Source organism: Myotis myotis, unplaced genomic scaffold (assembly GCF_014108235.1).
Source record: "Myotis myotis isolate mMyoMyo1 unplaced genomic scaffold, mMyoMyo1.p scaffold_m19_p_13, whole genome shotgun sequence".
NCBI lineage: Eukaryota > Metazoa > Chordata > Mammalia > Chiroptera > Vespertilionidae > Myotis > Myotis myotis.
Window position 1 is genome coordinate 7069930 of NW_023416317.1, and position 12539 is coordinate 7082468.

The 12539-nt window shown below is 50.5% G+C and overlaps 1 protein-coding gene across 15 annotated transcripts in view; it reads left to right on the forward strand.

Annotated features, from left to right (window-relative positions):
* MAGI1 (membrane associated guanylate kinase, WW and PDZ domain containing 1) overlaps positions 1-12539 on the forward strand; it is a 577726-nt gene that overhangs the window by 531371 nt on the left and 33816 nt on the right. For all 15 annotated transcript variants that reach the window (XM_036331640.1, XM_036331630.1, XM_036331632.1 and 12 more), the window contains one exon: positions 5261-5292. In XM_036331640.1, the coding sequence (XP_036187533.1) occupies positions 5261-5292 (32 nt within the window). The remainder of the gene's footprint in view (positions 1-5260; positions 5293-12539) is intronic.

Below are 12539 nucleotides of genomic sequence, written 5' to 3' on the forward strand. Positions count from 1 at the left end.
TCGTAGGTCTCGTTCATTGCTTTATTTCGTGCCAACTCTTGGCACACGGAAGGCACTTAGCACAGTGTGCTTAGACAGGGAGTGAATTTCCCCCATTTCCCTTCTTGCCCTCGGTGGGAAAAGTTAGGACCGATTGTACCTGCCTTTTCCAGGTTTCTGGACTGTCCTTAGCATTTGATGGTAAAGTCGGGGCAGCTTACATTTATTTCATGGTTTATCTATTATGTATGGAACAAACAAAACAGATAACTAGTTGGCAGAGGATGGTGCAGATGGCTTTCTTAGAAGGGTTACCGGTCATTAATATTAATTGGTTAGAGCCACGGGTTTGTAGTCAAGTAGCCATCAATTCTGCATTTCTGGGGAAATCATAGATCTTCTCACTCTATTTTTCCTGCACCCCCCTCCACAGCTCTATCTCATTGAATACTTAGTATTTTGCTGTCATCAGACTACCCCTCCTTTCCAGTAAAATCATTGCCTAGAAGGCCATTATGTTTTCCTGCAGTAGCATTTTTGCTGATGAATATTAGTGTTCTGGTGTGTTCTTTTTTAAAAATATGTTTTTATTGATTTTTAGAGAAAAAGGAAGGGAGAGGGATGGAGAGATAGAAACATCCATGAGATGAGAGAAAATCATCATCAGTCGGCTGCCTCCTGCACGACCCCTACTGGGGATCGAGCCCTCAACCCGGGCATGTGCCCTGACCAGGAATCAAACCATGACCTTCTGGTTCCTAGGTTGACTCTCAAACGCTGAGGCACACCGAGCTCTGGTATATTCTTATATATATATATATATATATTGATTTCAGAGAGGAAGGGGGAGAGAGAGAGAAAGAGAGAGACATCAATGATGAAAGACAATCATTGATCTGCTGCCTCCTGCACACCCTCTGCTGGGGCTCGTACATTCTTTAATGCAATTTCTCCCCTCAGAAGTTTTTTAGATGTGCCCTTTAGATCTTTCCAAGAACGAGGGAGGAGAAGCAAACAGTGAAACTTACCTTTCTGCTCGGTCCTTCTCACCTCCCTTCTACTTGCAGGTACAGTGCTTTACTCGAGCTGCCCTTACTGGAGGCACACACTTAGGCGGTGTGAATCTCCCCCTAGGAATTGCATCTAACGCCGTGGCGATGTGCTTGGACAGGGACGATTTAACCTGAGGGTCCTAGGACCCAGCAGAATGGGTTTCCCAAGGCTGGTCAAGGCTTCAGAGACTGCTTGAAATTATATGCAAAATTGTGTGCCTCTGAGCAGCTTTTCCTGTTGTAGAAAATAATGAAACTGGTAATGAAGCCATCCTTGATGCCATGAGTCCAAGAACCAACTTGCTGTTTTGGTGTTTAACCTTCTAGCCTTTGTTTCCAAAATACATATATATTCTGTTATATTTTTACTTTTTTTATATAAATTGTGTTACTGCCATTATAAAATTTCACCAAGAATAACATTTGCCATTTAGTTATATGAGCACATGTTCAATAGCATAGTTTATGGCCTTGACATTTAAAAGGAACGAGATTCCTCCTCCTCATGTTAATTGGTCAGATCCCATCGCTGGCAGAGAATTTGCCATTTGTTTCTCCAAAGGGACGCCTTTCTCATGGGGGGCTCCGTTCCCAGGCTTTCTCACTTCCGTGGCTCACACTTAGACTCACTGTGAACGCACACTTCCCAGTAAAAGTTTCCTGGGATCCCTTTGAAGCCGCATTTGCCACCTCCTAGGCTCTCAGAGCCGCAGTTGGTGCAGCCAGGGGCCCTTTCTTCCGCCTGCTGCTCTCAGCATCCTCCCTCTCCCCGCCCAGAGGGAACAGATGAGCCCATTAAGACCAGGGCTGTTCCTCCTCACGCCTCCTCTGGAATATGTGGTTTACACAACACAGGCTTCCCCCTGGGAACACGAGTGCGTGTCTGTCCTAAGGGAACCCCTCCCTGTGACGTGTGGGCTGTGCCGCTCCTGTCCCAGCCGGGACGGGCGGCCTGCGGTCCCTCCAGCCAGACCAGAGCCATGTCCTGAGATGCCTCGGTCTTGGAGGACTCTGCCGAACGGTAACCGATTTTGAGTGTTTGCCGCTAGGTCTCCCAGCTGCTTCAATCCATCTGAATAGTTTGGGCTGAAATAAATGGTAGCTTGTACCAGGAGCTTTGCTCCAGCATTCATTAGGTTTTAAGATTTAATGATATAAGGACCTAAAATCATTGTTGTTGTTGCTTTGAAGCTGTGGAGTGGAATCTCTTGGTTGTTGACTTTTTAAGTGCTGGTCTGTGCTCCTGTAAAAGGTGTGGCTTTTTTAAATGAGGGTTTTCCACAACTCGCTAGCAAACAGGAACAGATGCCTCCGTCAGTAAGTTTGTTTTGTAAAATACAGCTTGTGTCAATGGAGCTGGGCCATGGGACTGTTCTTGGACCGTTCCCTGGACTGACGGTTCCCTGGAGGTTCCCTGGTCCGTTCCCTGAACTGCCCCCTGGACTGGCTGCCTCCTCAGAGGAGACAGACCCTCACCATCACCCGTTTAGGCTTCAGACTGGTTGGTTTCATGCAGTTAATGGAAGGGCCATTAATTAATGTGTCGTTGTCTCAGCAAGATGTGAGTATGGTGTTCCTGATGAAGAACTCTAGATTAAGGCTACTTTCTGCCTCACTAGTCCCCGGAACCCTGCCCTTCCTTGTCCCATAGACGTGTCCCTGCTGCCAGTGTGGTGGGGAGGCCGTGGCCCCTGTGCCTGGGCCTGTGTGTGAGTGCGGTCAGCACTGACCTGCTCCCCGTTGTGTTTTGGAACCATCCATGGGGCTGCCCTCAGAGGTGGCGCGTGTCCTCTGACCTCACTGACCGCTGTAGTCGGCTGGCCCACGCTTCTCTGGAGCATCCGCTGCCCCCAGGTTTCCTTCGTCCTGGCCGCGAGCGCCCTGTGCAGCCCCTGACCGTGCGGGTTTCTCTGTGAGGGAGATGGAAGTGCCCTCTGTTTATGTGCAGATTTAGAGGCAGGTCATGTAGGGCAGCCGTCGACAGGAGCAATGGCAGGGTGAGGGTTGAGGCCATGTGCCCGGGCTCCTCTGACCCAGCTGAGATGTTTTATACATTTTTGGTAGAGTCATGGGGACCCTGGGTAAGGCCAAGTCTAGTTAACTGTGGTGAAACCTACTCAGTCCAGTTAACTGAGAAGGTTAGCCTGAATTAGGGGAAAATCTGAACTTTAACAAGTAATGGTAGGTAGTTTTGAAGTATACACAGTGACCCACACTAATATAACTTGATAAAATTCATTAAGGGAATCATATTAATGAATAAATAAAAGCACCTAATGATTATTTTTAAGAATAATGACATATCTAAATCGCCCAACGTTATTCTCATCCATAGGTAAGATATTTCCCCTACAATATTTTTTCTACTTTAACATGCTAGGCAAGTGATTTTTGCCTCGTTAAAGTAAGATAAGCAGAACCACTTCCTTCCTGAATGGTGTCAAGTAGCAAAGGCAGAGGAAAGGGGAGGACATTTGAGGGCCACCCCTTACCAAGTACCAGGCTTTTAAACCTTTGGTCCAGTTAATGACCGTGGCTAACTTGTGAGGTGAGTCTTAGCTCCATTTCATAGATTGAGAAACTGAGGCCTCCAGGGCTCCAAAGTGGCTCCCTGAAAGTTTCCTCTCTGATTCCCCCTGACTCTGAACAGTAGCACTCTTCATAATGTAGTTTCCTTAGATGTGGTCCTCAGACCCCTGCATCAGAATCTTCTAGAATATTTGTTCATATGCAGATTCCTGGGCCCCTGCCAGGCAGGGCCCGGGGATCTGGCATTTTTAACAAGTGGCCCGGTGCTCCTTAGCACCCTGGAGTCTGAGAGCCACTCTCCCCAACCGTGGTGACCCCATTTTGGTGATGTGATGAGCCCTGCCACAGAGCGCCTCGGGCCTGAGGACAGGGTCCTCTCAGCCCTGACTGCAGGGGACGTCCGGCGCTCCCAGGGGGGCCTCTCCTGCTCACCCCTTCCACAGCCCTGTGTCACCTGCACCGAGCCTAGCACGGCTCCTGGTTTGACAGGCCACTTCCAAGGGAGTAGAAACCCTCACAGTACGTGGGGATCATTTTCTCTAAAATGCTGATATTTCCAAGGCAGAATCATCAGATTCAAGTGTGCATTTGGTGTCTAATACAGATGGAATTTGCATTTTACATTCGACCCCTTGCTAAAACCAGAAAAAAAAATTTTTAAAAAGAGAGAGGGCAGCTTGCAGAAATGATTACCTTGGAAACACTGTTAGATGCTTGCTTCACCCTTGCTTCCCAGCTCTCCTTTGCTGCGCTCCCCTGGGACACATTCCCATGCGCCCCCTACCCCCTCTGACTCTAGAGGTGAGGAGATGAAGGTACCCTCCTCCCAGCTGTCTCACCCCCACGGAGAACAGGGCGGGGAAGAGCCAGCAGGCCCCCTGACCGGCTTCGTTCCTCTGCCTTCCTCTCTCTCCATGATTCTCTCTCCCTCAGCTCTGTGAACCTTCTCTCATTCCCCAGCGACATGCCTCCCTAAGGGACTAGTCCCCACTGAGTCCCTTCCCGCAGGCTGAATAGGAGTTTGCTGGGATGACTGACACACGGAGGGGTGTGTCCACGATCCGTAGGGGGTCCCAGACCAACTTGCATTTGTGTTCTGTGCTGGCACAGAGCATCCGTCTTTGTTTTGGTGTTGTGCTCATCAAATAAAGAAGGCATTCCTCTCTTGGCAGACAGAGACAAAACAGAAAGAAAGAAAGGAAAGACAACCCCCCGCCCCCCCCCCAAAAGAAAAGAAAAGAATTAAATTTTAACCATATACTCCACTGAAATTCAATATATACCCTATCCTCTGTCCTGATTGGTCCGCTTCAATTGACAAGTGGATCGGGTAGGAAGGAAATATCCTGGACTTAATTGTAAGTTAAGTCTGTCTTAATCCAGAAGAGCATTTGAGATTCTGTCCAAGTGTTCAATTTCCCGGCTGCGGAGGTCTGTGAATTTCTTTTCCCAGCCTCCAGGCTGCTGCAGTACAAGTCAGCATAGCTAATGCAGATAGATCTCCTGCCCCGGCTTCCTCCTCCCTCTGCTTTGATTCGATATGAACAGCCTGGTACCTCCGAAGCTGGGGAGAAATCTGACATAACTCTGCAGATGGCTAGGTTGCCGTGAAGCGCCTGGGGATTGTTCTTTAAGGAAAAGGTAACGTTTATGTGCTAATGATTTCTTTCCCCCTCCCCTCCTTGTTGCATTTTTTCCAGGGCTGCCAGTTCCCAAGAAGAGCCCCAAGTCGGTAAGGACTTGCCAGTTACTTGGTGATTATTTGGGGGGGGCGGGGGCCGGGGGTGGGTGGTGGGAGGGGACGCTGTCTGGCTTGACTTCGCTAAATGTGCTTTGGCGTGGATGGGGGACCGGAGCCCGGCTCCGCATCTGAAGTTCTGGGGATCTGTTTGGTATAGAAGGTATGTGGGTTTGTCTTTAACTGCCTAGTGATTTGTGGGCTGGCTGCGGGAGCCAGGATAACGGGAGCAGGACTGGAATTTTCTCTATATGAATGCAGCCCGGCTCTCTCTCAAATGGATGACTTTTTCTCAGATGTTTTAACTTAAGACAAATGCTATTGTTTCTTTTGGGAGGAGAATTAAAAAAGCAGGCTCCACCTGCTTCCCCGGTAGCCTGCTCTCAACTGGTGTTCCCAGCTGTTCACGTGGGCAGACTCTCCCCGGGCTTTCCTAGGCACTGAGTGATGAGTGATTTACAGAATTAAAAAGCCTGGGGCTTAAGGAGGAACCACTCTGCCCTGTATGCACGCCCATGCTCACATGGAAGGATGTTTCGGCCCCAGCACTGAGCACAGACATTTCCTCGCTGTGGAAGCGTCCTTTGTTGTTTTGCTGGCTTTAGCAGCGTTATGCTGCAGGTATGGGATTCTTTAAAAAAAAAAATCAATGTGTTGCTGTCCTTTCTAGTCTGGTTCCCCTGAAGATGCATTACCTGGTTGACTCGGTAGCTGATCGCCTGGAGGCTGTAGTGTTTTGATTGGTGGTGTGAGCTTCTGCCCCTGGGGCACTGACAGCAAATTAGAATGCTGTGTACAAAGTCCAGACCGCATGCCTGTGAAATTGATCTGAGAGGCTCCCCAATTCATTGCCATTGGGATGAAGAGGAGCCATTTCCATGTGGCTTAGGACATTTGGGGGAGGGGCATTTTACAGCTTCCTGTCGCCTGGGAAAGGAGAACCTTAAAACTTTGCAGCTCCTGGCGCTGCAGCTGGATTCCTCCCACCTGCCCCCAAGCCTGGCAGCAGGAGGCAGAAGTTCATTAAGGGGCTGAGAGAGGGGCTCCCTGCGTTTCGAAGCCCCACTCCCAAGTTCTCCAAATACTGGTAGATGCTTCTGACGACCACCGAGGGATGATTGGTAATTGATGTGATTGCAATAATTGATGTGATTGCAATGGCTTTGTGTCGTGATGATGGGCACCTGTGACTTCAGGGCTGCTTCCCTTGTCAGTTTGTGTTAATGTCCAGGCACATAAGTGCTGGTAGGCACCAAGATGCCAGAGCCTGTCTCTGTGAGTGTATGTGTGTGTGTGTGTATGTATGTGTGTGTGTGTGTGTACATACCCGTGCATATGTGTCTCCTCATCCCTGGGTCATAGTCAGAAACCTGTGCAGCCTGCCGAAAAACAGAAGCAAATCTGGAAGATGTGTCACCTGAGCTTGAGTTAGCAGAGCCATCCTTTTCTCCCCCACCTGAGCCACGCTACACGATGGACCTCTTTACACACCCACATGGAACGGAGTCTTAACAAGGAGCTTCCTGGGGGAGACGCATCGGTTTTGCACAGGCAGCAAGACCTCGGTGCGGCGTTCCTTTTTGTGCAAACTTCACTGTGCAAGAGGCTCACTTGCGTCTCTTCTTCCCCAAGTGTTTTGGAATTCCCTGCTGCACTCAGGGCATCAAACAGCTCTAGAGCCTGCATTCACCGAGTCAGTGGCAAGACTTCCCTGTGACAGTTTATTTTTGCAGAAGCTGTGTCATTAGCAAGCAGCAAGCCAATTACTCAGGCTGCATTCCCAGGAAGAAAGCTCTTAACTGCTTTGCCCACAGTCTGCCGCCTCTTAATTACACAAGCCAGGAGACCGTGTGTGGCTGGTTAGAGAGGAACGAGCCCCAGCTTGGGGCTTGTCCTCCGACGCCTGTGCCCTGACAGGGATGTGGTTCTCACAGCGTGCTGGCTCACCGGCAGCTGCTGTTCAGGATCGGGGCCATCAGCCGAGGTCTGCTGCCGCCAGTGGCGCGGCGCGAACACCTGTGATCAGTGGGTGCTCTGTACGGGCAGGCAGAAAGCTTTTCCCTTTCCCGGTTGGAATTTCAGTGCTGTCCTGCCAGAGACAGATGAGTGTGGGGTTTTCCTGGTGAGGTCGGAGGGAACCCCTGGGGTGCTGCGTGTCGCGGTTCAGAAAGCCGTTCCCCTGTGCAGGCAGGGCCGCTGAGGCAGCTGTGGCGTGAGAGGCAGGGCTGTGCTACACTTGGATTTCCCGTCAGCTCTGCGATGGCCTGTCTTAACCCAGTTGTCCTTTTTCTTAAAAGCTCGGGGCAGGGCTGACTTGCTCATGTGACTGACCGCTTCTTTTTGCCCTCAGAGCTTTTTTAAAAGATGATGTTTTCAGTAACTGAGTAGTTGGGTTTTTATTAGAACGGAAGGACTTACCTTTCTGGTCCTGATTCCCATTCTGGATGGTCTCAATAGCTTAATAAGCAACGCCACCACTCGTGTAAAGGCTGACTTCATGGTTCATCTGCTCACCGGAGACCATGGCAGTATCTTAACGAAATTCCATTGATTTAATCCTGGATTTAATCAGAGATTTCTCTGCCAAATGGCAGAAACGAAAGTAAGACCTGTTTGCCGTCAGGTGTCAGACCTCTCTGGGAAACAGGTTCTGGCCTAGCGTGATCGTCCTGGCTGGAAACGCATTCAACTGAGACTGTTGGTCTAGATCACACACAAGGGTTTTGTGTGGGAGAATTTAAAACTCTAAATATCATGCCAAATCCTGCATTTTAAGTTAATATCCAATTATGTTTTCTCATTTGTTCATTTCTCGCTGTGCTTCTGTTTCTCTCTTCCTTCATGGATCCATCTGTCCACTCATCATCTACCCACTTACCCATCAATACCTTTGCCTTTTCTTCGTTAGTCCATCCACCCCTTTGTTTGGGTGGAGCACCTCAGTGCTGGGGGGGGGGGGGGGGGCGCGGTGGAGCCACTGGGAACACTGTGATAAGGGAGATGTCATGGCGCCTGTCTTTCGGAGCTTACAAACACACACTTTATTGATTGCTACTTTCAAAAGACAGATGCATTGTCACAAATCACCAGAAATGTGTAATGTGCCTGTTCCAACACTGTTAGGCGGGTGTCTTCTATGTCAGACCAGTGCCGGGTACCCCAGGACTGCACCAGAAGACGTTCCTGCCTCGTGCAACCAGGAGAGACCCCAGCAGGCAGCTCTGCACCTTCCTCGGGGGCTTAACGTCTGAGGAACATACGCTCTCAAAAGCTAACCAAGCCAAACCAAGCATACACTTAATGATCCCATTCAGCTCAAGTTATAGTAATCTGTGAAGTAGCCATACAAAGCCCTGAAAACAGAGCCACGGTTGAGTTAGGTGCCGCGACTGCGCTGTGTTAGACTCCCGAGCTCCCTAGCAGCCTGAGCGATGTAGGAAACCACATTCCATGTTTCCTGTGTCAGCTCAAAGCAAGCAGCAGGGAGGCACAGTGGGCCCAGTTACTGAAAACTCCTCACGCGCGGTTTCCACAAGGGGGACACTGAGTCATGGACAACGGAGTCTCGTCTCCAAACGCCCAGGATGAAAGGCAGCAACACTGACGGTTTCTGTTCCATTGTCTGCCGTTCCTTCCCCTGGACAGGACGCTGAAGACACGGCTGACCACTAGTCATTAGAGATGTGAGGGGGGATCTCAGAGAAGCTGCACAGTGAGGGACTCAGGCCGGACCATCCCGTTTTATGTGTCCGGCCTCTTCCTGAAACTCCCGGGGGTCACAGGACCCCGATACCGCTTGTCCTTCCACCAGGGCAGTGCTACAAGCCGTCAGAGCCCCAGCCGCTGCAAGGAGAGGAGTAGCTGGGAGAAGGATAGGGTGACTCAGATAAGCTCCTCGCCTCTCACTTCCCCCAGCAACTCACACCCTCACCCCTTGGAGCCCTAGAAAATAGAGCCTGCTGTTGTATTGGATTGCTTCGACACGTGCACTGCGAACTAAAATTCGTCTTCATATCCAGTCGTTAACTCCCTTTTCTTCTCCATTAACTCCTCGTGCCTGCCTTTTTGGAAGAAATCGTTTGCCTTAGACCCATAAATGACCAAAGAAAGAGACAAAAAGGAGGAGCATCCTCCGCTGTGCCGTGTGCGAATCGGTTCCCGCACGCGGTGACGACTGCCCATGTCCAGCAGCACCTGGGGTTCTCTGTCCATGGAGGTCGCTGCAGCGGCAGATACGTGAACTGTAAATAATTCTGCTTTAAAAAGGATCGATTTGTCATTTTTAAGCCACAGGAATTCTTTTCATCATTAAAGCTCGTAAGTGCTGTCTGTATTCATTTGCTCTTCCAAGCAAATATTTCCAGCTCACTTTGTAAGTACCTTCATTTTGAAATGATTCTGTGAAAGACTGATGCGCTGGGTTTTTCCCCATCTCCGTCCATAAAAACCATTGCATCTTCCCTGGCCTGTCGGTGTAAGGAAATCATTCATTCTAGGGAGGTGGGTACAGTTTTATTTTTAAAAGCCTTATGGCACCGGCTAGTGTGAGGCCAAGGTCTTCTTTGGAGTTTTCAAAAGTAAGCCCGTTTTTTTTCTTCCTAGTTGGTTCTGATTTGATATTCAGAAATAAAAAAAAAATCTTGATTCAAAAATATCAGCCCAGTGACAACAGCTGGCATTGGAAATATTCGTCTCAGTACTCCAACCCTTTCCAACCAGTCGTTCGAGGTGGGACCTGGTTGGGGGGGTGGGAGGGGATGCCCACGTTTATGAGAGCTCTTCCTCCTCCTGCTCTGTCCCCGGTGCAGTCTGTGAGCAGTGCCTGTTGACTTGGCACCGAATGTCTTCTAAGTGCACTGTCCCTCTGCTTGGGCACTAGTACTCTGCAGGCATAAACCTCCTCGGGCACCTCCCCGGACTCAGTTGTTTCCTGACTGGCTCTCTGCTTTCATCCCATCCCCACTAACCTTCACACACACACACACATACACACACACACACACACCATCCCCGCCCCGACCCCAGGAGCCAGACCACACTTGCTGGAAGCAAGTTGGCTTCTGATGTATCCGGCTTTTCCTTCATTAATATATTCCTCCTCCCCTGGACTAAGAATGAAACCCAAACTCTCTGACGTAGCCCAGAGGCCCTCATGGTAGCCTCCCAGGTCACCTGAGACACCGCAGTCCCTTGCGCCACACTCGCCCCCTCTCTGTTCTCTATCAGTTCAATCTCAGTGTTGCTTGAAGACTGAGCACATGCTGCTTCCATTAATGGGATGTTCTTCCAGGCCTCTCCTTACCCGGCTAAAGGGCGGTGCGGTCTGCTGGTACCAGCCTGTCATGGCTACTTTCATCTGCACAGACACACGCACCCAACCTAGAAACGCCCGGATGTAAGCTCTAGAGCTCCGCTGCCACCCCTCCTTTTTCACACACCGCAGCCCAAGAGTCCGCCGCACAGCAGGCGGTCAGGACGTGTGACTCGTTTACTGGGGAGGCGAGAGGGGTGTTTGAATTTGAGAAACAGCTCAGACCACCTCCAGTGGACTTCATTGCCCCCCTGGACGGCAGCAGGGGCTCAGGAGGACCTCGCGGGCAGCTCTGACCTGGGTGCTCTGGGCACTCCCTCCATCCGTGTTCTTCGTGTGCCTGGCTTGCGGTAACACACTTGAAGGTGTATCTTTAACTGCAGAAATCTGGCTTTGGGCCGGTTTTTCACCTAGAAAATGAGGTGAAGGACAATCACATTAGATGCAAATCTGTTCCTGGCCTTGTATTTAGTTGAGACCTGAATTTGTTCTCCTGCCCCAGGTCTTCCGGGAGGGAACACAGACTGCGGGTGAGGCCCCCAGGTTGATGGTAATCTGAGAGAGAAACGGCTTTCCTCCTGGACAGCGGTGGGCTCTGCCAGATAAAGGCAATGCCAGAGCTGATTAGGTGCTCACAGAAAATAAAAGGCTTGTTTTGGGCTTTTTCACATATAGAGGCAAAGCCTCAGAAAGCTCAGAGTGCCAACATGTTAAATACAGGAGGCACCTTCCAGTGAAGTGCTTTTCCAAACTAAACTTGAGAAGAAACATAAGGTGAGGCTAAGGCTTACCGGGGGAGACCCCGCAAGCTCCCGTGTCAACGTGCACGTAGCCCTTGGTGTGGGAGCGTGCCAGGCAGCGGCCCAGCCACCGCACAGTGTAAAGCACTTCCCGGGCGCTGCCTTCCTGGTATTTTCCAAATTGGGAACCACGTTTGGGTGGCATTTAAAAGGGCTGCAGAAGTGCAGTTTGGTTGAGAGGCAGTTTTGCAAACTTGTTCCATTTTTTGTTAAATTGGACCTACATGACACCTTCATTGGGGAGGTGAGACGGGTGTTTGAACTTGAAAAATGGCTCAGACCATCTCCAGTGGACTTCATTGCACCTCTGTTTATGGCCAATCCGTAAATTGGGGAGGTCCGTTCCCCCATGCCAGAGGTCTGTTACACCGACAGCCATCGAAGGGTCTTGGAACCCCGTGGGCGACACACCAGCTCTGCGCGTGTTGTGTGCGCACCCTCTGCAGAGGAAGGTCCGGGTTCTGATACTCCTCAGTGGGGCAGCGTCGCAGGTGATGGTTTTCTCCAGGTCAGGAGGGGGAGCAGAGGTGAAATTTGGGTTCCAGAGACCACAAAGTGACCCCACGAAGGGGGAAGGGTGCCGTGTGCCTCGGGTGAACCTGCGGAGCGCTCGCTCGGGCCCCCCCGAGCCGTGTGGACCCGAAGGAAACTGAGCTTCGAGCCCCGGAGTCCTCCCTGTGGAACAGTGTAGTGTCAGGGGACAGACCCCACAATCTGACATTTGCTACTGATTCAAGGGACCGAGAGAGAGAGAGAGAGAGAGAGAAGGCATTTGAAGGGAGGAATGCAACTCTCAGGGTACACTGAGAGGCCCTTTATTGAATTATTTGCTTTTATATTTAAAAAATCTCTCCTTCCCCCACTCCCAGAGGTGAACAAAAACAAAGTATCGCCCAAATGTAGAAAATAGAGTAACAGTCCCCACTGGTTCTTCTTACCACGGTTAGTCTCAGAATGAGAAGAGCTCTACATCTTGTCTGCTGATAAGAAGCCGCGCTGTGCGCCCGAATACAAAGGCAGCACAGGGAAGGAGGGAGAGGGGTGCACACCCCTGGCTGTGCTGCCCGTGCTGGTGCGGCAAGGCCACCGTGGAAGGATGGCAGCCAGGAGAAACACAGGTCCCAGGTGCA